Source organism: Mastigoproctus giganteus, chromosome 9 (genome assembly GCF_048544385.1).
Source record: "Mastigoproctus giganteus isolate SK-2022 chromosome 9, ASM4854438v1, whole genome shotgun sequence".
Taxonomy (NCBI): domain Eukaryota; kingdom Metazoa; phylum Arthropoda; class Arachnida; order Uropygi; family Thelyphonidae; genus Mastigoproctus; species Mastigoproctus giganteus.
In genome coordinates, this window is record NC_143583.1 from 95387148 (window position 1) to 95412893 (window position 25746).

General features: G+C 36.3%; 1 protein-coding gene across 1 annotated transcript in view; it reads left to right on the top strand.

Annotated features, from left to right (window-relative positions):
- The first annotated feature begins 6 nt into the window (after window positions 1-6).
- The window catches only part of LOC150080563 (uncharacterized), a 44218-nt gene continuing 18478 nt past the window's right edge, over window positions 7-25746 (top strand). The window contains exons 1-15 of the mRNA XM_090380738.1: window positions 7-135; window positions 262-300; window positions 644-771; window positions 1196-1266; window positions 1509-1573; window positions 2115-2262; window positions 5509-5626; window positions 8453-8553; window positions 8756-8827; window positions 9310-9416; window positions 10142-10214; window positions 10407-10511; window positions 11511-11681; window positions 12833-12967; window positions 18613-18697. Coding sequence (XP_090236864.1) covers window positions 23-135; window positions 262-300; window positions 644-771; window positions 1196-1266; window positions 1509-1573; window positions 2115-2262; window positions 5509-5626; window positions 8453-8553; window positions 8756-8827; window positions 9310-9416; window positions 10142-10214; window positions 10407-10511; window positions 11511-11681; window positions 12833-12967; window positions 18613-18697 — 1531 coding nt within the window. The 5' untranslated portion in view covers window positions 7-22. The remainder of the gene's footprint in view (window positions 136-261; window positions 301-643; window positions 772-1195; window positions 1267-1508; window positions 1574-2114; window positions 2263-5508; window positions 5627-8452; window positions 8554-8755; window positions 8828-9309; window positions 9417-10141; window positions 10215-10406; window positions 10512-11510; window positions 11682-12832; window positions 12968-18612; window positions 18698-25746) is intronic.

The window sequence follows — 25746 nt, forward strand, 5'->3', positions numbered from 1 at the left end:
GTGTTGGCTTTTGACGCGCTGAATGTTTCTTTTGCAGTTCAACGTGTCGAAAGGCGTTGTCGTTACTACTTTTGCGTTTGACTACTTTGTAAAGGATCGCAAAGAAAGGATATCGGAGGTTGAAGATGTAGTTTGGTAAATTGAGAATGTTTTAGCTGTGTATTTTCTATAAAATTTTTAACTGATTTCAACTTTTGATTCTGCACCTAATAGATTTTTGACAATAGAAAGTGTTGAGTTAATGTCCTGTTTATTTTTCAGGGGCAGAGGGCCAGGAACTTTAAAAACTGCTTGTGAAAGGTAATTTTTATTTAAAGTTCGTTTTCAATATTTCACTGAGAAAAGAAATATCGATAATAATTGCAGTAAATTAAAAAAATGTCTCTTCTGATTGATTTACCTGATACTTCGAGACTGCTGTTTTATTACATCTACACTCTACGAACTTAAGTTTTTCCTATAAGTGTAATTTCTATTAAATAAATACAGATAAATATATACAGTAATTATGAACACACACCCGAAATCTCTTTGGGAACCGACGCACTGATTCAATAAATATCAGTAATTAAATGTCTGGATGTCTAAATACTGGAACGACAGAGGACCCTGCAGGTAATTTTATTTCTTTTTAATCTTGTAGCCTGATTCACGATATGATGTCAACGAAACTACCACCACCTATAGTCCGGACAATAGAAGATGAGCTTGAACAACTATATGGGAAGAAGGTAGCTACAACAAAGTTTGCCGTGAGGTCTTCTGCTGTCGGTAAGTAAAACAAGAGGTCATGCGACCATTTAGTTTTTGTGACATCCAAGAGAGTATCGTGGTTTTGCCACTAGTCATTCGTTTGTACATGTCTAGGTTCGAATCCGTAGGAATCCGGAGAAATTCTTAAAGCTCATCAAAAGAGACTACAGTTACTCAACGACAGGGAGAGACAGGATATTTCTCCATGAACTGCTCCATGTTTAAAATCCTACGCGACATGTAAATCGGACCGTGAACAAATTAATATTAAATTAACCCTTGTTATTTGTGGTATTACAAACATTGATAAGCTGTTTTAAATTCTATTATCATTTATCAATGACGATAATAAAAATTAGATATTCAGTTTTGTTCACTGTATTCGTGTTAGGTATTTCAAGTTTTGTAGAAATTAACTCAATTTTCTTATTTGTAATTTCAGGGGAAGACAGCGATGAACTGTCGTGTGCTGGACAGATGGAGACGTTTCTCGGAATAAATGGAATGGCCGATGTAAGTGAAATCATTCTTCAAAAACAGTTTTTTAAATCCAGAATGAGGTAAAATACAAATGATATTTTGCTTTTAGAAATCTTCAGTTAAATAGAACAGCACGTGAATTTTTTAAACTCGATTTGGATAATTGGACTGAACTGTACTTGACCATACATATTTCATTGTGGAGGTACAGTTTATAAACGATTTTTACTGTCTTTCACTCAATGTAAACTAATCGATTATCATTGTTTCTATAGATTATGGAATCTGTAAAGAAGTGCTGGACCTCTCAGTTTTCCTTCGTTGCCATTGAATATAAAAGGTAAATTCTCTGTTTTCTTTGGACATGAATATAACAATAATAACAAGGCCAATTATTACGAACTACCAACTTAAATAGTTCATAACGAAAACAAATAGTAATCGAAAAAGATGGGCAACAACACGCTCATGATCTAGAAACATAGGAAGTCGTGCTATTCATTTTTAAGCACATCTGTTCACCATGTCCGTAAGCCCGTATGCATGTGACAACTCTTCTCCAGTGGATAGATTTTCGTCGACTGTTATACTTTTTTTTTTTAGAAATATATGCCAAGAAATTCAACATTATTTTTTTTATTTATTTTTACATCCGTCATTTGAGCTGTTTACTTGTAAATTGATGATTTTATTTATTTACTGAAATAAATAAAAGTATGTTTTGGAGGTTCGGCCTTTAGACTCGTGGGTGTATTTAAGGATGAAATAATGGTACCTTACTGTTTATTTCGCATTTCTTTTAAAGCTGAATTTTCACGTAGTATTTGTACGCTATTTGGACTGTATGTACAGTTGGAATATCAGTTATTTTCGTCTTGCAGAAGAAATGGTCTGTCGATAAACATTCCGATGGCTGTGGTAATCCAAGAGATGGTGCCATGCGAAGTTTCTGGAGTTATGTTTACCTGTGATCCCGTTACAAGTAATCCTTCAGTGATCACCATTACAGCAAATTATGGACTGGGAGAGGTAATTTTTATGTAATAATTTAAGCTGTGTTTGCTGTACTCATCTGATGTTGTTAAACACTCAGGATGTAAGAGCAGAGAATTTTTCATTGTACGCGTTGTGTTTTGTAAATTAGAAAATAACGAGGTAAAAACAACTGATGAATATTTCAAGGAAGTCAGCAATAAATAAATAATAGTTCCATGAAAGTTGTTAATATTCGTAAGAGGATTCTTTCGAAGCCGTTGAGCACGTTCAAGGTACAACTAACGCAATTTTCTTTCCATGATGTGCTTCGCTAATGCAACCTCGCCTCATTATCTAAACAAGCGAGACACAAATTCCTTGTCTTTCTTGGCCAAACGTTTTGTTTCCTTAGCCATGTGAGAGCAACACTGGTTAAAAAAAGTAAAAAATAACAAACTTAAGATCGTTGCTCACTTATTCTGGCATTCTTATTTTTTCACACTCTTCTCTCTGTTCGCATATCTCTGATTAAAACTGGCGGTAGTACTTTCATTATGTAAGGGTCCATATGGCGCTTAGCCAGCAACTTTAAGTGGAATGGGCTCTTCAACAAGAAAATTCAAAGTGAGAATAACCTTTATCAACAAAGTGAATATTTGGTATAATCTAAGATATTTTACCAAGAATATACATTTCACTAAAATATGTTTCCATGTGCGGGCTATGTGAAACAAGCGCGTGTACACTTATGAGCCAAAACATTATGACCACATACCTAATAGCGTGTTGGACTGTCTTTCAACATGATAACTGCTTGCACCTGCATAGCATCGACACCATGAGACCGCCGAAAGCGTCTTCATGTATCCGGAATCAACTGGACACAAGGACATCCAGGAGTTCGGCAATGGAGCGAGGCACTGGCGTGGACTGTGAATGCTGTGTTCTACGGCATCCACAAATGCTCGATGGAATTGATGTCGGAGGAAATTTGGAGACAAGGGAACACACGAAATCCTTTGACATGCTGCTCGAACCATTCCTGAACAATGTTTGCATTTGTGACAATGGGTGTTGTCTTTTTGAAAGAGTCCAGTGCCATCTGCAACGGTCACCATGTAGGGCAAAACTTTATCAGAAGCAATACCGAAGTAGGATTTGGCAGTGAAGATGCGTTCAATGTAGATGAGAGGAGCCAGTGATGTCTGTGAAAACATATCCACTACCGCAGGCCTGTTTTCGCCTAAGAGAGCAGTCTGGTTGCAGTTCACCTTGTCACCGTCCAATATGCAATCGTCCATCGGCATGATGAAGCTGAAACTTTGATTCATCTTACCAGGTGACTCCTTTTCAGCCGTTCGATATTCATGAACGGTGCTACCGTGTCAATGCAGGCGGAGATTTCGATGACCGTCGGGCAACGTGGATACATGAAGTGGTCGCTAATCCGTAGGCCTATTTGCGAGCTCGTCGGCTGGATGGTGTGTCCGAAAATGTTTCTCTATACTCCTTGTTGTAATCTGCAGTTAACTGAGGGATCGTGAGCCATCTGTTTTTTTGGGCATAACGTGCTAACTGCCGTTTATCTCAACTACCAACCAGTGCTATTTACTGGTTCTTTTCTCGTCCCATCACGTTGGATAGCTATGTTCCTCTTCAGACCATTCCTGCCACACCCAAAACTCCATGATTCTTCCATTTCTCTATTGCATAGCAATGGGAAAAAGTGAACTACTGACGAAATGACAGGTACTACCATGCCTTCATCATATATGCCGCGACGGTCAGTGACATCACTCCTAGGTGCTGTGGCATTCGTCCACTTGTGAAGACAGGGATAGTCATAACGTTTTGTATATGCGTTGAAAAATTAAATATTATATTTGAGTTTTTTCAAGGCCATTTCAAGTTAATATGTCCATTTATGTACTAATTGCCTAGAAAATTTCAAATATGTACATATTATCATATTCTACCTGTCTTTCCAAGTAATTTTATTATAGCTGGCGGTAAGAAAAGGTATTGCAAATGGTAAGGAAACACTCGTACTTGTTGGTAGCATCTGCCCGATTTGGGCATAAAAATGCCGAAAATTGAATAAATTCTCTGGAATTCTGATCTGTTAAGACGATGAAAAGAATTGGATAAATATCAAATATTAGAAAGACCAAATGAGGCGGAAAAAAATAAAACAATATTCAGACTGTTCCTATTCCCACAAGGTAACTTTCCAATTGTGCTTTGAATTTAGCCAGATCCATTGCCTCTTCCATTTTGGCAACTTATTCTACAACCCATTGCCTGTAGATGAAGTTCATGAGATCCAGTCTTCTTTTATTCCCTAGGTTCTTGTATCGCCTATGGGGAGAAGAGACATTCCTCATTAATTTTACTCACTCCTCTTCAGTACCTTCAACATCTTAATCAGATCTCCCACTTTTGACGTCTAATTGTCGAACTTTGTAGATTTAAACAGCACGGCAACAAAAACAAAAGAGTAACAGCGTAATGATATAAAACTGTATGTAAAAAGTTTTAACTAAAAACGCCAAAACCTTCGATGAAACTCACATTCCGTATTCCGCCGCATTCAAAAAATTCATGTTGCAGTCCTACACACGTTCCAAGATGTCACTCTTGAAAGAGATGGAAAGAAAAGGCGCAACTCGTAGTTGTCCTGCATCTACTTTCCGTGGTAGCTTAGTCATCATGACACATCGCTTCTTCCACTCATTTTTTGAGGTCTCAGTTCGATTCCTGAGTGCGACTGAAATAATTTCTAAAGTTATCTCCAATTGAGACCGAGTAGGGTTTTTCTCTCCCGAGGTTATTCGGGTTTTTCAGCTTGCACAACCTGAAGATCGGCCAATCAACACACTTCTGCAGACAATATACGAATATAAGCTCACGCTTGCGGGGGTCGTTAAAATAATGTATATATATATTTTATCTGCATCTGATGATTATAAGTTAGACACGGAGTTTATCTTATTACTCTGGTGATATTCATAATTTCATTTTTATGAAATGTAACAGGATTATTTTGTCCTCTTTAAGATACACAAAAAAATTTCCTCTCGATCTAGTATTTAAATCCTTTAGTCCAGTGGTATACGATGGTTATTTATTTAATTATTTTAATTCTGATGACTTAATTGTGTTTTAATTTAATTTTGAAATAAAGCATCATAAATGCTTTTTCGAAATCTTTATTTACTTCGTGGTCAGTTGTCCTGCATTTCTTTTTAACTTACAACAATGATTATTTTGACTTCTTATTTTGATTTTTCCCATTTCCAGTCAGTGGTCTCGGCTGCTGCTGAACCTGATACAATGACCCTGAAGAGAGACGCCAACAATCGCTTACAACTCGTGTCTACCACCATTGGCCTCAAAGAGAAAATGATAGTAATGGATGGTGAGTATGTTGGACTCTGCCTATTGTGCGGATTTATTGAACCTCTTTTAGTATTAAGAAGACAAGAAAACAATTTATATCTTTTACCGTTTCAATCAACTTAAATACCAAATAACGTCGAGTACGATCTTCGATCAACGGTTGAAAAACAGAAACCATGTTTGAGCGGATCATAGATTTAACTAAAAAAATCTATGGGCTTTTCCCACCTTCCCTGAAAAGCCCTGAAAAGTGGCTGATGAAATCAGAAAACAGCCTTTGCTGAGGCATTAAAAGAAATGCAGATTACATTCAAAACCTTATCCTGCTGTCTGAAGTAGAAATATCCAAGGTCTTATCACATATAAAAGTAAAAGGCTATATTTTTGAGGGAAATATGAATCTCACAGGAAAATTATCCTTAAAAGAATGAGGCACTTCAAAAGAACACACAAATGGGCTCAGGGGCATTCTGTAAAGGAATGCCTCTGATAGACAAGATGGGATGGACAAGATTGGGCCGGCCGGGATGATGTATGTGGATGTTGACTGCATGTTGTTTAATATATATATTTATTTATTTACAAAGAATGCACACAAGGAAACTTCTGTATTTATTATTATTATTATTATTATTATTGCATATGGTGCAAGGAAGCCTGAGGCTGATGCTGCACCAGCCAAAAAAATTCCCGAGTTACCCTGAGAGAGAGAGAGAAAGAGGAATCACCAAGAAAGAGAAGAATGATGATATCCAGCTCAGGACCCTGAGTGTGCCAAGCCCATACTCACCAGATGTGAGCCCGTGGGGTGAAATATGGGAAACGTTATTGGAGGAATGCAATTACCGAAGATGCACAAATCACTAAATACTGTACTGTGGATACTAAAGCACATTGTTTTTTTTATTTTTTTTATTTAGCGTCTTTGAATGGTGTTCATTGAAAATTTTATTTTAAAATATATTTTTTAGAAAAATTCTGCAGAAGTATAAAGTATAGCTATTTATCCAATCATTATTTCTTAATTCAAGCATTAAAAACTCCTGAGAACGTCCTTCTTATTTTCCATACAGATAACACTTTTATCTGAACCCTTCAGATGGTAACCTACATGGCAGACCAGAAGAACTATATTTACAACACAGTTGTACACTTGCACTTTTGACCTTTGTTTCTAGATAAAAAGTATGACCTTGTCAAATCGGCTTATTCGATTACTGGCGAAATAATGTGATTTAGTTATAAATCGCACTATTTCGCAAGCTTACCATGAATTCACTGATTCAAAAACCAAACTTGATAGAAACTGTTTGAACGTGCTCAAGATTAGGCAAACATTTAAGAAAATTCTTTTATGAGTTCGGACTTATTTTGCAATTCTACTAAAGAGGACACGATAGTCGATTAGTCCATAAAGAATTTTATGAACTAAAATGGAATTACTATGTACACATGAAACGTCAGAGATGAAATCACAATAAAAAAAATTAAGACTGACATGAAAGCCATTTGAGTGCAGGCCGATCGGAGTTACCGGGCCTCCAACCCGTCTTAGTTACCACAGCAACCAAGAGATATCTGAGAAACGCATTAATATGTTGTAAATTGTGGAAGAGAAAGATTTTGTAATTATCCCCTGATAATTTATCAAGGAAAACACATGAAAAAAATAAATTGATTTACTTATATATTTTCATTTTGGTGCTGCAGATAAAGGTCTACTATGTTACGATTACGTTGAAAGATGTTAAGTTTATTTGTCTCAACTGCTGAGGGAGAAGGTGTAATGGTTGAGTTGATGGATTCCTTCCCGACCTTCAAACCTGTAATAAAATAAATCTTTGTGTCTTTGGTACCTTTGTATCAGAATAAAAGGGATTCAGTAAACATAACTCTACTATTGCGATGCCTTTCCCTAAGAGGGTCTTCTTACCAACTGTTGACAACCTTGATTTTTACCGTGTATTCCTTCTTCAGTGAATGCTCTATGACTGCTATATTATGTGGCAGCCATTACGTCAGCGTTGATAAAAGGCTGCTTTTGAAATTCCTTAATATTCTGAAAAGTAATCAATCCCCAAGTACAAAAATTTAATCCTGCACTCAATCCTGCATACAACTTATTGTATCCACTTAAGTTCTGCAAATAAATTGCAGCGTCTGGAGATTAGGCACCTACAAGGTGATCTGATTGAAGTGTATAAAATCTTGAATGGTTTGAGAAAGCTCTTGGGTTTCTTCCTCTTGTTCAGTTTACGCAACTGAGGGGATATAAATTCAAATTGAAGAAACACAGTTGCAAAAGATATGTGCAGGAACATTCCTTTAGCCAGCGGGTGGTTGATTGCTTGAACAAACTTCCATCTGTCGTTGTGGAAGTTTACAGCTTATACAAATTCAAGGAAGAATTGGACAAACTTTTGGAGGGAATTGATAGCTGAAATAGCAAGGGTTTTTTTTGGCTGAAGCTGAAATAGCAAGGGTTTTTTTTTGGCTGAAGCTGTATAAGTGTAATTTCTTGCATCATATGCTTCTACTAATGCCAATACTATTATTAATTGCTAAGATAATAGCTTTATAGAACTTAATATAACTCTATAATTTTACGTTCTCTAAACTTAGCCATTAATTAATTACAACTGTATAATATTTCAATTAAAGTTCTTTTTAAAGTTATAAAAATTGTACGTCAAAGACTTTTCTACTTTCGAACATTACTACGCAGTACTTTCCAGCTGTAAACGATACGTCTTTGTCACACAAGTAAAATCCAAGGACAATTATTGGTTACATCTCTCCTACTCAAGTGTAATGCAAGGACTATTATTTGGTTTATTTGTTGTAGAAAACGGTGGAACCAAAGAGAAGTTAACTACAGAAGAGGAAAATCGGAAATGTTGTCTTTCTGAACATAAAGGTTTGCTGCTTGGAAAAGTGGCTGTATTGGTAAGTTGATTTCACCAGTTCAAAGGTGAAAAAAATATATATATTTTTGAAGAATATGTTCAATTTATACTCCTAGGAATATAAACTGAACGTTTTTTATAACTAGTCATTTGACAGGAATAATATTATCATTAACCGTATTTAATGGTCGCTTTTTTGTCTGAACTGAAAAGTTATATAAGTTTTTTTTTTTAATTTTCAGTTGGAAGAGCGGTTTTCGTCCCCGAGAGATATTGAGTGGGGTTTGATCGGTGATCAAGTCTACTTGCTGCAAGTAAGTCGCATTCACTAATGTAGCACCCAGCACTACATAACAAAAAATGTGATAGAAATGAAATTAAGTTCTCCTAATTAACTTCTAATGCAAAATTCACTCCTAATACAAAATTAATACGAAATTAAATGAAATTAAGTTCCACTCCTAATAAAAAAAATCAAATCAATACTAGTCGCGTTGTTCTCAGTAAACTGCGGATGAAACTATTTTCCTAATGTGCATTTAAGAATTTTCTTCATTTATTTGTGGAACTTTCACACTACACAGTAAGACGCAAAGAACCTGAAATAGCGTTATCTGTTCGATCTTCAGTCAAAAAGATCCATGGACAAAAGAAAGGAAACTCAAATAGTGCAATCTGTTCGATGCTTTTATCTTGATTTTTCATACTCGCTCTTCTATACATGAAAACATTTTTGTTATCAATGAGATAATAAAGAAATGTTCACTGACTCCAAAATGTTTCTTTCTTTTTGTAGGCCAGACCTGTGACTTCCATAGACATTGAAACAGACTTTGAAATCAAACATGAATTCCATTCTTTCCAGCGAAGTGAGGATGAGTTCATCAGTAGGGCAAACGTTGGGTAAGTAATTTTAATGGAATTTGAACTCTATCTGTACAGATTTTAATAAACAATTTAATTTATGTAAATGCTTTCTACAATTCTGTACTCGGGGCGAACCTAACTTGAGCTTCGACGGATCTATGGAAATGCATATACCACCCCATATGATGTACAAGTAGTTCTTGATTTCAAATAGCTTTTTAGCATTAATAGTTTTTCGTAAAACGTGGTTTTATTAAAGCGGAAACATTGTTTTATTAAATAAAACAATGGTTTTAATTATTATTCGTCCAATCCACAATGATTTTTAATTAATTTTGGTTAGAGATTGCACGCAGTTACTGAAAGGAATAAAAGTTACTCCAAGGCCTCAAGATTCACCATTTTTCTATACAGTGCAAAATTTTTATGAGGATAGCGTCAGGTGTGGACGTTCTACTAAGATGGACGTGGCTCTGTTGGAGAATAAACAGAACTCTCTTATGTATGAAGCTAATACCTGGTATCTAAGGAATGCATTCTAATAAGTTCACAAAAGGGTTCGAACCTTTTCGTGAAAATAAAAAAATATATAGGACTTCTTAAGAAGGAGGCTAAAGCGTATTGATTGCAGTCCAGTACAACTGAACCATTTTTGTTGTTGTTGTTCTTCGTTGTATACAAAAAAATTTTGACTCGTAATTTTGAATACGAGTGTTTAAAACCGATTACTAAATGTTTAATTATATTTTTTTTTCATAAAGGGAAGTGGTCCCTGGAGCTCTCACGCCTCTATCACTGACTATGATCAATAGAGCCTTTGCGGCACAAATAAGCGTAAGTAACTTTATATCGTTTACTTTCTAGTTCCATTGCTGTGCACTGTATGCTTGTCTGTATCGTCTAGGCTTAATGAATTAAACATTATTCATCCATTTTTTTTAAAGAAACAGAAGTCTGATTTTTGTAATTTTTTTCATCCATTTAGTATGAGTGTCCTAAATAATCAATGGTATTTGTATCCTTTAGAGGAGTTCGTGGGGCAGTAAGAATCCTAATGAGATACGTAATGTCCCGTATATCTTGAAGCAACTCAGTTTTATATATAACACACTATTCGTCAATGTTATTGATGTAAGTATATGTCCTTTGTTACTTGAAATGAATTCGCGAGACAGTTTTCTTGCTACTAATTAATTTTGTAGTTACAGTATCCCTGTAACCACAGAATTAAGAATATTAAATGAGTTCGTAAATTGAAATAATTAAGATTAATTGAATTCAATTCTTCAAGGATATAATATCTCTCTTTAATTGCCATACTAATAAATAATTCTTTTGATAGTAGTAAGGGGAATGTGTTATTCTCTAAATATAATGCTCCGGTGACAGTTTCAAACGAATAAATGCTCCAGTTGATGACATAATTCGTTAACTATGATTTCATAGCCTGTATTCAAAATAATGCCAAGTCCTCTCCACGGAAAATATTTAGCGAAGAACAAAAGATCAGTCGATAATCCAATCGTGATTGAAATATCAACTATTTCAGGTGGATTATGATGATTAAATCATTGACTGTTTTAGATCTGCAATGATCGAGTTACTTGTTTAGATAATAAACAACAAATAGTTTAAGAAACTGTTAAAATTCCCTTCATCCATTACATTTTACTTCTGAGAATTGCTTTCGTGTTTCAATAAATTTATGATTTTACCATTAGTATCTACGAAACCGATAGTTTACTGAAGCTTACATTAACGTAAAAGGCACCCAGAAATATTTGTTGGTATTAGAAATTATTATCATTTCTGGTAGCTCGCCTTTATCAGGTTTCGAAAGTTTTGGTACTACCTTGTTCATTTATTTTTATTTCGTTTCTCGACGAAACCGAATTTACCGAGTTTATTTTTCTTTTAATCTACTCATAACCCAACTTAAAAAAAAGTGCACTCTCAATGTCACAAACATCACTTAATAATAACTATTCTGGAAGAATGATTGTAGCGGTAGATCGTAGAGGTTGTTTGCTCTGAATTGTGCGCTTTTTATCTATTTATGATTTTAAATTTAAAATATCATAAAACATAAGAGATGATTCAGCAATACGTTAAAAACATGTAATTTTGCAGCTAATTTTCGAAAATGGTGGACAAGAATCCCTACTCTCCGAATCCTTGATGATTGGTATGTTTGGAAGAATCCTTAATGATTCAAGAATGCTGGATATGGCTTCTGAACGCTATCCTCCAAAGAAACCCTCTTTGTTTAACATCATAATTCAAAATCTGCAACAACTGAAGGTAAATTCGGACACATTTATTTGATATCTGAATAATCTTTTTTTACTTTTATTTTCTTGATATTCTCTTTGCATTTTAATTGGGTAAATCTGTCTTACCTACACTGTGGTACACGAGTACGGAACCCTTTTAGAGAGGCTTCTATACCCAGTGGTATACTGGGTATAGAAGCCTCTCTAAAAGGGTTATATATATATATATATATATATTTTAAATTCTAGCTTTTTGTGCTACTGGTTTCGATCTACCTAAATTTCTAATAATAAGTGGTATATTTGGGAAATCAAACAATGCTGGCATATTTCAAGAGTTCTATAGCTAGCGATAAGTAAAGTTCTACCAATTCTACTTCATCTACGTATAAAATCCCTCGTGCACATTTGTATAAATTATCAGTCGATTGGTTTTCCCTAATAATAATTTCAATATGGCTCTTAAATAATCAGTTAACTCTGAAGTTAATTCGAAATCCTTAATTGATCTATCCGTTGATGACGTTTAAAGTTTAAACAGTAATTATTATCAATTCCTGAACTATACTTAAGGTGTATTATAACCCGTGATAATAATTTATCTTGTTTTAGAGAGATCTGCAAATACAGCATTCTACTGTAAGTACAGGATTATCCAATGAAAACGTAACTCAGATTTCAATGTTCTTGTTCAACTGCAATTCAGTTTGAAATACGAAACAATCTTATTAAAAACAAATACTGCACATTATTTAATTAAAATGGTTACAAAATATACTAGAAGTGTTCATCTTTCTCGTATAGATATTTGTTTGCTCTTTTCAGTGTGTTTGATGCAACGTACGAAGGATATGTCCATTAGTGATGCGAGGAAAGTGATCGAGAAAATACGGTTTGCAGTATTATGTCTGCAAGAATGTGTTCGAAGCAGATATACACTTTGCGTGGATTGAAAAACCTGTAAAAACTCACGGAGAAGTGTTCTCACTTCCTCTGTCTATGATCGGCTAATTACAACCCCGACTGAAGAGGTCTTTAAGAATTCCTCCTTTGATGGAATTCAAACCCAGGCCTCTCGATAAAAATAGCTAATTGTGCATTGTATTCAAAAGTTGCTATAAAATGTACAATATTTGTCGTTTAACATAATTTTTGAAACATTCGTTTCTTTCTCTTCAGAATATTCTCTTTCTTGAGAAATATCTTGCAAAGGCAGAAAGGAGATTAGCTAGACTTTCCTGGAACTTCGAGAAGTTTGCTTCAGCAAGGGATTTGAATAATGTGTTAGTAAGATTCAGCCCACACCTTCATGAGGTAAGAAAATCAATGTTTCTTAAAAATTATATACAAAGAAATAATAATAGCTTACTTTATACATATGGAATGTCCCTACTCTCTATTATTAAAGTTTTATTCAAAGTACACGTTATTATTATTATCATCTGTCTATCCAAATTGCATGTTTTAATACCGTTCTTTTAAAGGAAATACTTTTTTCATCGCCTTACAGTTTTACAGCTGATTTTCGTGTTTTGTGCATTGTGTCTTTAAAAGTTTATGTATATACTTACAGACATCATGCAGCCATCATCATTACTAACCTACACTACTTGTACAATGCGCTACCTGAGCAACAGCTCATCCGCGCTTTCCTGACCATTATCCCTGGCATGGCCTGATGATTGCCTTATACAATGGGATACTGACCTCCTTATCCTTGAGTTGTCTGTTGGGGTAACTGCAATGGGACTATACCTGAAAGAGAGAGATTTGTCACTTTTTTAGGAATTGGCTTTTGTGAGTAAATTTTCAGTAAATTTGTGAGTAAATTGGACAGTGAAAAATGCAACGCAAAACAGGAATAAACTCTGGAGATAAAGCGGAGAAATGCCATCAAGACCTGGATACCTCTTGGGATCGAGAAGTCTCCAGGATTCTTCTAACCTTCTTTTGTGCAGAAAACCAAGCGAAGCATTCAATAGGTCGTATTCTCTGTGAATGATTTACCTTTCGATGAGGATACAACAAAACCCTCGGGATTAACAAAGGTGGAAGTATGTATGATGAAAGAGAGGACAAGAGCTTTTCATTTTCCAAGACTTGCTTTGCTCAGTCTGCCGGCTGAGCGAAGGACTTGGCGCATCAAGGCCTTAGTCGCCCATGCGCCATAAAAATCAAAACCAAACCAAACCAAAAGCCGGCTGATTTGTAAAAATATATTCTGTGCAATTAAAAAAATTGCATTAGAATAATGCTATTAATTATAAGAATAATAATTAAATAGCATAAGAATTAGCATACATGCATCAGAGAGTTGTAACACCTAACATAAGAATACGATTAACAAAATTGAGTAAGTAAACATTTTATACTGATTTTTTCAGGCTGTAAGGCACGATTTTACTAAAGAATAAGTAATAATAAGTATAAGTAAGTAAATAAGTATTAAGTAAGTAAGTAAATAAGTATTAAGTAAGTAAGTACTGGTCCTTGAGGTTGTCACAGACATTCTCTCAAATATGCCAGACAGGCTGTATTTGCTACCTGGTAGTCTAAAACGCTGATGGAACTGATATTCGGGTGACACTCAAGTCAAGTGGACCCAATTTCGGCGAAGTCCGGACGGTCTGTGACAGCCAAATCCTCTGCTTGCACCTTCACGATGGTGGGACTGTTAGTAATCCTGGGTATAACCTCCACGCACAAGTACATGGTGGGTGACCACCCAGGTGTGAACCAACGTTAGTAGGGGTTGAGGTTTGGCACCCACATCACATGGAGGAATGCCGCCCCTCTATGTTACCAGGCAGTACTAGGTGGTAGATGACTCTCATCAACCGGTGCAATACCACCACTTTGCTTATTAGTGGCGGAACCCATGTTTAGTCTCTAGAGCAAAGTTCCGGTCAACCCTTCCCCCATTTCTTCCATCATACAGAATAATTGGTGACTTTTGAGGTTATGATGAACGTCGTGGCGAGATCCAATATTCCTTACATTTCGAGGGTATAGCTCTAAAACGGTGTTCGCAGGCCGGCCGCTAGTTGGTACACAGGACCGAACCTATTGGTAATTCTCTAGGAGGCTTCCGGATCAGCTAGTGTATAATCTTGCTACCTCTACTCTGCCAGATAGTGACTGGAGGGAGTCCGAGTATGCAGATCACAACTTGGTGATTGTCTCTTCTCCAATGGAGCCTTTATCTCATGGCTATTCCCAACTTCGCGTTGTTTGGCATTACAAGAATGCAAAATGGGATGACCTGAGAGATTTCTTTTCTTCTTTTTCTTGGTCGGATTGCTGCTTCAAAACTTCTGATGTCAACATTTGCTCAGATTTTTTTATATACATATATATACATGCCCCACAGGTCTAAATGTAAAAACATCAAAATTACTACCCGACCTATTTGGCCCTAGAACAAGTTATCAGCGAACAATCCTACGCTCTGTTAAAATTACAACCGTTGCTCAAGAAACAGCGGTCATCTCATTCTCAAATCTGGTCCTAGCCACTGAAATCCCAGGAAAGTAGGTGGCAGGACTCGCCAGAGTACTCTAGCTACAGTGGTACACCCGGTCAGCCTCCCCGTGGCATGGTGTGGTAATGTCGGGTCCCACTAGGGGCTCGGCGGCTAATAGACCGGAGGAACAAAGGGCACAACACAATATACAGCACATGATCCCCACACACTTCAAATCTCTTGCCCGATACAATGTACACCCACGGAGATGGGAGAAATCCCAGGACCCGTTAGACACTAACATACCTTATACCTTATACCTTACTCTTGCAGGAATGGAATTCTTTATTCCACACTCCACTTTAAAATCTCGTCACTTATCTAAACCATGGTTTTCCAATAAATGTGCTAAGGCTGTTCAAGAGAAGAATGTTGCATATCGTAATTGGCTTGTTTCTAATTCTTCAGTTTCATTTTCTACCTACACCAAAGCTCGCAACAATTATAAAGCAGTTATTAATCAGTACAAACTAGAGTTTGAACAGGCTAAGAGTAGAAAACTTGCTTCTTGCTCTAAAGGTAGCCGAACATTCTGGTCTCTTGCCAAAGCTATTGGCCGCAACTTTTGCCCATCTCTACTCCCACCTCTCCAAACCAAATGATTCTGTTGTCACTTCAGCCAAGGATAAAGCTGACTTGCTAGCATCCCATTTTTCTTCAAACTCATGTATTAATGATCTTGGTAAAACACCTCCCACCATTCCCAACATGCTCCATTCAATGCCTCCTGTGGTCTTCCGTCAAAAGGATGTCAGAAGGATTTTGACGAATCTTGATGCTAAGAAAGCTCCAGGTCCCGATGGTATTTCTCCACTTGTTCTGAAAACCTGTGCTCCTGAACTTACTCCTATTGTTTGCCACATTTTTTCACTTTCTTATTCCAAAGGTGTTTTTCCTTCTTCTTGGAAATTTGCTCATATCCAGCTAGTTCCTAAAAAGGATGACAAATCCTCCCATCCAATTATCGTCCCATTGCAATTACTTCTACTCTTTCTAAAGTAATGGAGAAATCAATTAACCGCCAACTCTTAAACTACCTAGAAATCTTCCGTCTGTTCAATGATCGCCAGTATTGATTCCGTCAGCGTCGATCCACTGGTGATATTCTGGCTTATGTTACCCATTTAGGGACTAACTCAATGGAAAGGTTCGGTGAAACACAAGTAGTTGCTCTTGACATCTCAAAGGCTTTCGATTGTGTTTGGCATAAGGGTCTTCTAAACAAGCTTCCATCTTATGGTTTGCCAACTGTTTTTAGTAATTGGTTATCCAGTTTTCTCTCTGATCGCTCACTGAGGGTGATGGTAGATGGCTCTCTGTCTTCTAACTTCTCCACTAATGCCGGTGTCCCCCAAGGTTCAGTTCTTTCCCCCACTATTTTCCTCTTGTATATTAATGACCTTCTTTAATTGACTGGAAATCCTATCCATAGCTTTGCCGATGACAGCACATTGCATTGCAGGTTTCATTTTGAGAAACCTCTTTCTGCTCAATCAGGTTCAACTGCTTGAAAATCTGCTACCAATTCCTTAAATTCGGATCTTCAGGTAATTCTCCAGTGGGGCAAAGACAACTTAGTTGATTTCAATCCTTCTAAAACTCAGTCTTGTCTTATATCTCGCAAAAAGGATTCTTCTGCTCCTATGCTTATCTTTGGTGACACTCCGATTTCTAGGCAAAATGATATATCTCTTTTGGGGATTACCCTGGCTTCTAATCTCTCTTGGCACAAGCACATTACAAATATTGCTTCTCTGCATCTAAAAAACTTCGTTTTCTCTTTCGCCTCTCGGTGTTACTTTTCTTCCAAACAGCTGCTTACTCTGTATAAATCGCAAATCCGCCCTACCATGGCGGATTTGCGATGTTCCCACATCTGGGGCGGTGCCCCCAAAACCTCTCTCAGGCTTCTTGATTTCATCTCTAACAGAGTCTCTCCACTCGCTGTCTCATAGACGTACTGTTTCTGCTGCATGCCTCTTCTAAAGATACTTCCATGGGCACTGTTCTTCTGAATTGGCTTCTATAATTCCCGCTCTCTCTCTTTCAAAACAGTCCAAACACGTGTCGCCACCAGCCAACATCCATTTACTGTCCAACTTCAAACCCACAGAACCAACTTTTCATCTTCCTCATTTATTCATTCAACTGCCGTTTTCTGGAACAACCTTCCTTCATACGTATTTCCTGAAAATTACAATCTACAGAAGTTCAAGTCCAATGTACTAAGTACTATAGGTTCTAATACCTCTCGTCTTTGGGGTTTCCATAAAAAAAAAAAGTATTCACAAAAATTTTAAATTTCGTTGATGTTTCTACATGATCAGCTATGTAGAATCTATTCAATGACTTGAATTGTTTCAGAAGGTAAAATTTTTTTCAGTTTGCATTGCTCTACTTGTTAATATGATTATCAAGTCTGAATAAGGTTATCCCTATTATGTATATTAGAATAGATGAATAAAAACAGTTGGAGTGTACCGAAAATGATTTTGGTAATATGCCTAATATTCTTAGAATAGAACAAATTTTTATCTTTTAAAACGCAAGCAACAGGAAGTCTTATCAAAGTTATCTGGGCACAAAAGTTAAGCAAGTACTATAGAAATACATCATGTTCGAATTACAGTACCAAATTCACAATCAGAAGTATTTTTAAATTAATATTTCTCATTACAAAATGATCAAAAGAAAGGGCAAAGATGATTAATGTGTTTTTACGTACCGGACTGATAAAAGAGATCAAGTTGTAGTTGGAGAGAGTGAAAAACTTGTCCCCTTCTTTATCACGCTCAATTTCTATTTCCATACAACGTCTCTTCTCCCCAACTTTTCCATGATAAAATATTTTCTCCTCCTTTCAATCTTATCGGAGCATTTTTCTGTATATTTTCTACTAGATGCATTTAATAACGTATATTTGGTGTTAAAGTTGATACGTGGACACAGGTACACTCAACTGATAAATGGACACAGATTAAACTTTATTTAGTAACGCACTCGTGCAGTTGGTAGGGTCGCCGTATTCCTCACAATTCGTGGAATAAACCTGGGTTCGATTCCCATCGATGACGCGAGAATTTTTATGGGCCTTTTTCACAACGCGGTTGAGTTAGTCGGTCTCAGACGAGAGTAGAATGGCTTTTCTCCCTGAAACTGGTTTTTCGCCCAGAAAAACAGATAATCGACCACAGAACACACAAAATTACAGACAATGCACGGATCAATATGGCCTTAGTCGCTGATGCTCTGAAACCCAACTACTCGTACAATAACAACATGGAAAATACCAATCCAAAATCTTTTGGCACTTTAGGAATTATGAAACCGTGAATTTACTAGATATTTTTCAATATTGGTTTTCGTTTCTTTTTTTAACATAAGTAAAATAAAATAATTCCATCAGGTGAATTAATTCAATAAATATCGATTGCAGCCACAAGATATGCTTTTGCAGTGTTCATCAGTGTCATCGATGTGGAACGTGATGCTGTTGAGTAATATTTCAAAGATCAGGAAAGGTAAGAGCCTCGTAAGAAAGCAATACCATGAGTACATGAAGACACACCAGAGGGATATGTAAAACAAGTTTAAAAATAGTACTGCAAAAGGATTATTTTATATAATGCATATATGTATATGCAAAGGATAAAAATACACTGAATTACAGATCTACTCAATTTGCAGTAGACTATGTTGAGATTGAAAGAAATTATTTTTTTCTTCTAAGGAAAATAAATTCTTAAAATAGAGATTTTTTTTAAACATAGAAAAGATTTTATTTCAATTTCAACGCAAAATAGTGGTACAAAGTTAGTTAGTAGATGGTACGTTAATTAATTGATAAATTGAATTCAAGCTCAGATCCCATCTTAATCGCCTTTGAGCATTTGTGAGTTGAATAAAATTGGAGGACCAGTTGAGGCTTGTGCGAAATCTACTAATGAGGCCCATTTCATATGTACTGCGTTTTAAAAGCTTACAAAATTGCGAAATCAAAATCTGCATATAGAAGCAGCCATTTATAAATATTTTTATAAAATAGTTTTAAATAATGAAAGCCAATGTTTTCTTTTTTCATAAATGTTCATCTACTTCAACTTTCAGGGTTCTTAAAGGCAATTTTATTCAGAACCTTTTAACTTTTTCTACGGTTCTGAGATCAAAGCAGTATATATCAGCTAAGGAACATCCAACCAACTGTCGTCTTGAAAGGAGATTGCTCATCTGCATTAAGTGTTTGGCATGATTTGCTCATTTGCACACGTTCAATATTTGGCATATCTATCACATTTTGTTTATGTCTACAAGTAGCCAAAAAGCCATGATGGGCTTGCCTGTATCCTCTGCAATAAATGGTTATTTACTTAATATTGATAAGTATCTTGTGGTGTTCATCCAGAATAGCTGAGATCTGATTTTGTAATCTCACGGAAAAAGGATCTAAATCCAAATTGCAACTATAGTCCCATGACATTGTTGAACACAACTTAATAAAAATTGTTTCATACTTCAACTTTAATGGTTCCTTTTTTTCACTTTCACCTCACAAATACTGTTTCTACCCTGGTAGATATTCCAAGAAATTTTTTATAGATTTTTTATAGTTTATCCTTGCATGACTGGGCAAAGGCAGATATATCGATAAATAACACTGACCTTCCCGAATATTAAGCTTTACCTCGCGCCGTAGAATGATTGCATAATAAACTCTAAATCCATGATACTTGTACTTATAGCTCAAACTCAAAAAAATAGAAAACAAATTGAGTAATAACTCAATTTGTTTTTTAGCTAAGCAGACCTTAGCGTGTTGTTAATAGAAAAACGCTTACTCGAAATGTTATTCTCTAAAAATCGGCACCCCTCAGAGTCTGGGTACTTTGTTTTCTTTTGTTCTTCTTGTTCGCCCCGGGGGTGACGCTGGGGCTAAAGTTCGGAAAGCTATATATTTTGCTTGCTGATTAGTAAGTGCTGAATATTCTGTGTGATACGCAGGAGTTCTTGCTTCCGTTGCCCAAAGCTGATTGCCAGTGTCTAGGCTCACACCTCCTCGTGGTCCGGGGCGGGCAGGTAAGGATGAATCCCCTGCCTGGCTAAGTTGAGCCTGATTAGGGGACGAGGCTTCTTGTTTATCTTGACTCAAGAGGGGAGTTTCAAATTATTCTCCTCTTGAGGTCCTTGGAGCATTTCTGTGCCATCGGTTTTGCTTGTTAATTGAGTTAAAGTTTAGCATTTCCGTGCCCTTTCGGATTTGCTTTATAGTTAAAGTTGAGCATTCTGTTCTATTGGAATTGATAAATTAAAATCGAATTAAGTTGAGCACTCCGAGGTTACGGATTGCAAAGATAACCAGTTGAGTTGAGTTGAGTTGCCTTGTTCAAGCTAACTATAGTTACTCCTGGGACCCCACCCGTTTAACTTGGGTGGTGGAGTTTTTATCACGTGGATAGATTTTCGCGTGTTTTAATTTCCATTAAGTTCGGTCTGGATCTGAAGCTCTTTGCTCATTTACAATATTGTGTAAATATTGTAAATATTTAATTGTTCCTCATTTTTAGGTGCAACTTTTAATTGTAAATAACTGTTTTTATGTATACAATGTCTTCATCTAGTGATGAAGATGATATAACTGATAAGGAATCGTTGATGGTCATGGACGGGGTCACTGATAATGAACTTGAAGGGTTAGTGTCGGAACAGTTGGTAGCACAGGTACAAGAACCAATTGGAGATAATATTTTCTCGGGCAAGACTTTGCAGCGGACCCCAATTAAGACTAGGTCGTTGTCTCTTCCAAGTACTTCACATACTCAAAAGGAATCTAAGAAAAAGAAGAGGAAGCAAGGGGAAATGACCTCAGATTGTGGTGGCTTAAGCGATAGGGAAAAGACCAAGAAAAAGAAGAATATAAATAAAGATAACGTTTATGAAAACTTTGATTATATTTTCAAGGCTAGAGAACGGCTTAAAGAGTTTCTCTGGGACACAGATAGTAATGTACCAATGATAGCGATAAAAACAATATTGGACATTTGGGATATTGTTGAAAAGAAGGCGCATCAAGTACATGTTGAGAATGTGTTATTAAAGGAAAAGCTGAAGAAGAAAGTGGATCGTTATGAAAGTTATTCATCTGTAGTGTCAAAGAAAGTGTAAGAAAGAGTTAGTGTTCCAAAAGTTATGATCGTAAAAGCCACCTCGAATAGACATAAAACTAGTGATGAGGTAAAAGTTGATATATTAAAAGAGGTAAGGCCTATGTTAGCGACGGTTAAGGTCAGACATATAAGACCTATTAGAGACTGTGGGGTGCTTATAGAAGCAGATACAACAGATGACCTTATGAAAATCAAGACGTGTTCCAAATTGCAAGAACTTGGATTAAAGTCTACTGTGCCGAAGCCGATCTATCCGAGGATTGTCATATTTGATGTTGAATCGGACATTGAAAGAGAAGAACTTCTGAGTCAAATTTGGCAAGGAAATTTCAAAGAAAGTTTAACTGAAAAGAAATTTAAAGAGTGTGTGGAGATATTAACGGTTAATAAAAATAAAAAGACTCTGTTAAATAACTGGATACTCCAGGTTAATAATGAATTGTGGGAAAGATTAAGTGATAGAACACGTCTATTTATACGGTGGTCCGCCTGTAAATTTAAAGAAGTTTTTGCTGTTGTTCAATGTTTTAAATGTCTTATGTTTGGCCATGTCGCAAAGTATTGTAAGAGAGAAACGCTTTGTGGACACTGTGCAAAGTCAGGTCATACATTTAGAGATTGTGTAGACCGAAGTAATGAGCCTACTTGTGGAAATTGTTTAAAGAAGGGAGTGAAGGCTGTACATGTTGCGGTGAGCAGGGAATGTCCAGAATATATTAAGGCGACTGACAACTTTAAAAAGAAGATTAATTATGGATAGAAATATTAAAATTTTGCAACTTAATGCACAACGTTCTAAGGCAGTCGCCGCCCAGTTGCACAAAGCAATGGAAACGGAGGACGTGGACATCGCCTTGCTGCAGGAACCTTACTCTGTGGATGGTCAGGTGAGGGGATATCTTGTCGGATATAGAATTGTTTATGAAGGTAATAGACCTACAACAGCAATTATAGTTAGAAATAAAGAGTATGTGGTAACTAGAATAAAATCTATGTGTAGTGAGAAGTATTTATGCTGTGAAGTGATATGTAATATTGGTAGGTTTTATTTTGTAACAGTGTATTGCCCACCATCTGAAGAAATAGAGCCATATATAAGTTATTTAGAAAAGTTATACAGAGTGTTGGGTTCTTGTGGCGTGGTGGTGTCCATTGACTCCAATGCTAACTCTCCCCTATGGGGTAGTAATGTCTCTAATGATAGGGGTCAGATACTAGAGGAGTTAATTGCTGCCTCTGGGTTAGAGGTGGTTAATGTTTCAGGGCATGGACCTACCTATTCGTCAACGCATGGACAGTCATTTATTGATTTGACGATGGCGACTTATTCGGTCGTGCATAAAATTAAGGATTGGAAGGTGATCGAGAACTTAACTACTAGTGACCACAATGGCATTTCTTTTGTTATTGAAAGTATTGATAATGTGAGAAAATGTTATGATATAGATAGATTTAAGATAAATAGTGCGACATGGACCAGATTTGACACTGAATTTGAACAGAATGTTATACAGGTGGACTGGACTCAATTATCCTCGGAAGAAATGGTTAAAAGTTTAACTGAAATGTTACAAAAGTGTTGTAATAGGTGTTTGAAGAAAAGGAAGGGTGTAAATAGGCCTGTGTTCTGGTGGACAATGGAGTTGACTCAGAAAAGGAAAATAGTGTTTAAGAAAAGGCGCCAATTTCAAAGACTTAGGAGATCTGGTGATATTGAAATGTGTGAAATCGTAAAAGATCAGTATAGAGTTCTCAGACGTGACTACGTTCATGCCATCAACAAAACTAAGATTGAGAAATGGAGAAAATATATATGTGAGCAAGGATCTAAGGATCCGTGGAATTCTATTTTTAAATTAATTAATAATAAACGGCAAATTTTAGATGTTTCCTGTTCTATAGGAGTAGCGGAAGATGAGACTTTGACATGGGAAAGGTCTGTAGACCGGATCTTGGATGACCTCTTTCCGGATGACCTAGAAGAAGAAAATGATTTGCATAGGCAGATTACTGAAGCAAATAGAAGGTATAATTCCCTTACATTAGAAGAACCTTTTACAAATGAGGAGGTTGGGAATGCCGTGTCCCTTGCAAGGGATGGCAAATCGCCGGGCCTGGATAAAATTGAAGTTGTTGTAATAAAAAGAACTTATTAAAAATTTCCTGAAGTTTATACAATAATGTATAATAAATGTTTAGATGAGGGAGCTTTCCCGTCGTGCTGGAGAAGGGCACAAGTTAAATTATTGATCAAAAATATGGATAAAATGTTAAATGAGACCAGTTCATATCGTCCCATTGCTCTCCTTTCGGTCATGGCAAAAATTTATGAACGGTTATGTGTAAACCGATTGATGATTAGTTATAATAATAAAGGCCTAGCATCTAGTAAACAATATGGTTTCAAGAAAGGTCTTTCGACTGAAGATGCGGCCTATAAATTGGTCCAGATTGTGGAGAGCTGTGGGAAGAGATATGCGCTGGGTATATTTGTTGATTTTAAAGGTGCCTTCGACAGATTATGGTGGGGGAGCGTCCTTAATAGGATTAGTAGAACAGATTGTTCCAATAAAATATATTCTGTGTTTAAGGATTATTTTAGTGAACGACAAGTTGTTGTTAAAACAAGATTTAGTGAGGTGAGCAGGAAAATATATCGAGGTTGTCCTCAGGGCTCGGTGATAGGCCCTTTTGCTTGGAACATGGTATTCGATGAATTTTTGAATGAGGAAATATCAGATGTGGAAAGTATTGCCTATGCAGATGATTTGGTTATGATTGTCTCTGGAAATGCCAGATCACAAGTTGAAAGTAAGGCTGATGAGGCTTTAAGAAAGTTAGCAGACTGGTCCAAAAAACATAAGTTGTTAATATCTAAGGAAAACTGAGTATGAATCGGGCTCCTACTGTGAGGCTTCTGGGTGATGCAGTTCGTTACGTGAGAGTAACTAAATATCTTGGACTCAAAATAGAAGAACGGTTGTATTTCACCGAACATGTTAAGTATTTAAAAGAAAAAATTCGGACACTGTATGCTAAGCTCCGGAGGTTGGTGCGTACTGAATGGGGGATAAAGGGTAGAGCCATAAATCTATTATATGAATGTTTGTTCCTTCCAATTATAACGTACGCCTCTGGGGCTTGGGTGCACAGGATACCAATCATAATAATTCAAAAACATTTGATCCAAGCGCCAAGATTCGCATTATTAGGAATAACTCGAGCATGTCGAACTGTCTCCTCAGAGGCCTTGCAGGTGGTCTCAGGCAAGGTCCCTGTTCAGTCAATGGTTTTGTTGGCAGGTCTGCTGTTCCTAACAAAAAGAAATATAAATAGAACATATTTAGGTATAACATCTTGTCCTGATTATACAAGGACTTATTCTAAATTAGATGTAAAATTGGAAAAGAAAAGGATTATGAAAGAAATTTTAATTAAATGGCAGGAAAATTGGGATATGTCCGATAAAGGACGACAGACCTATGAGTTCTTTCCGAGTGTAGAAATTGTGGATATGAAGAAGAAACCATGGCTACAGTTTGGATTGAACTCGATGTTTCTATTGACTGGACATGGACTCGCCTTGAGGCTAAATCAGTTGGGGCTGGTGGACAGTGGACTTTGTCATTGTGGTAGTCCAGAGACATCATTGCATATTACGTTTGAATGCATAATATATGCTGATTTGAGGCATGAATTAGAGATGTCTCTTGGAAGTCTGGAGAGGGGTGGTCTGTGGATCATGTTTATGAATAAGTGTTTCTTCTCGTATTTTAATAAATTTGTAGTTATGGTATTTACTCGAAGGAAAAGGATACGGGAAGATAGTAGAGGCCCGTCTCCTCATGGAAGGGACGGGAACTCCCATAACTGAGATAAATGGATTAATCAAGATTAATCTTTTTTATGGGAGGCCTAGTGGCCGATTTAAAGTTTTTAATTAATTTGTGTTGAGTTGTGTTATATTATTTTGATTAACAAAATATTTTAAATTAGACTAGCAAAAATTACCATTTTCATGACATTAACCATGGATGGACTTCGGTCCAGGGAATGGTCGTCTGAAAACGGGAACTTAATGGAATGGAATGGAATGTTCTTCTTGTTCGATTTTTATAAGCGGTTTGGTAACGCAGGTTGGTAATTAACCGTCCGATTTCTCTTGTAATAAACTACTGAGAAAAACCTGTAGTTCATATTAACGATACTATTAAAGCATAGCGTAAGATTCCTTTCGATGTACTGAAAGTAATAATTTCGGAATCAAAATGTTAGTTCTGCGTAGCTCGTATCAACAACTTATTTAAAGTCAATGGAAGAGCTTCAAATGAAAACAAATTCTTTTGAAAACTAAATTTCAATTTCATTGCATTGTTTTCTTTATCGTAAATGTGGTTTTGCTTACTCTT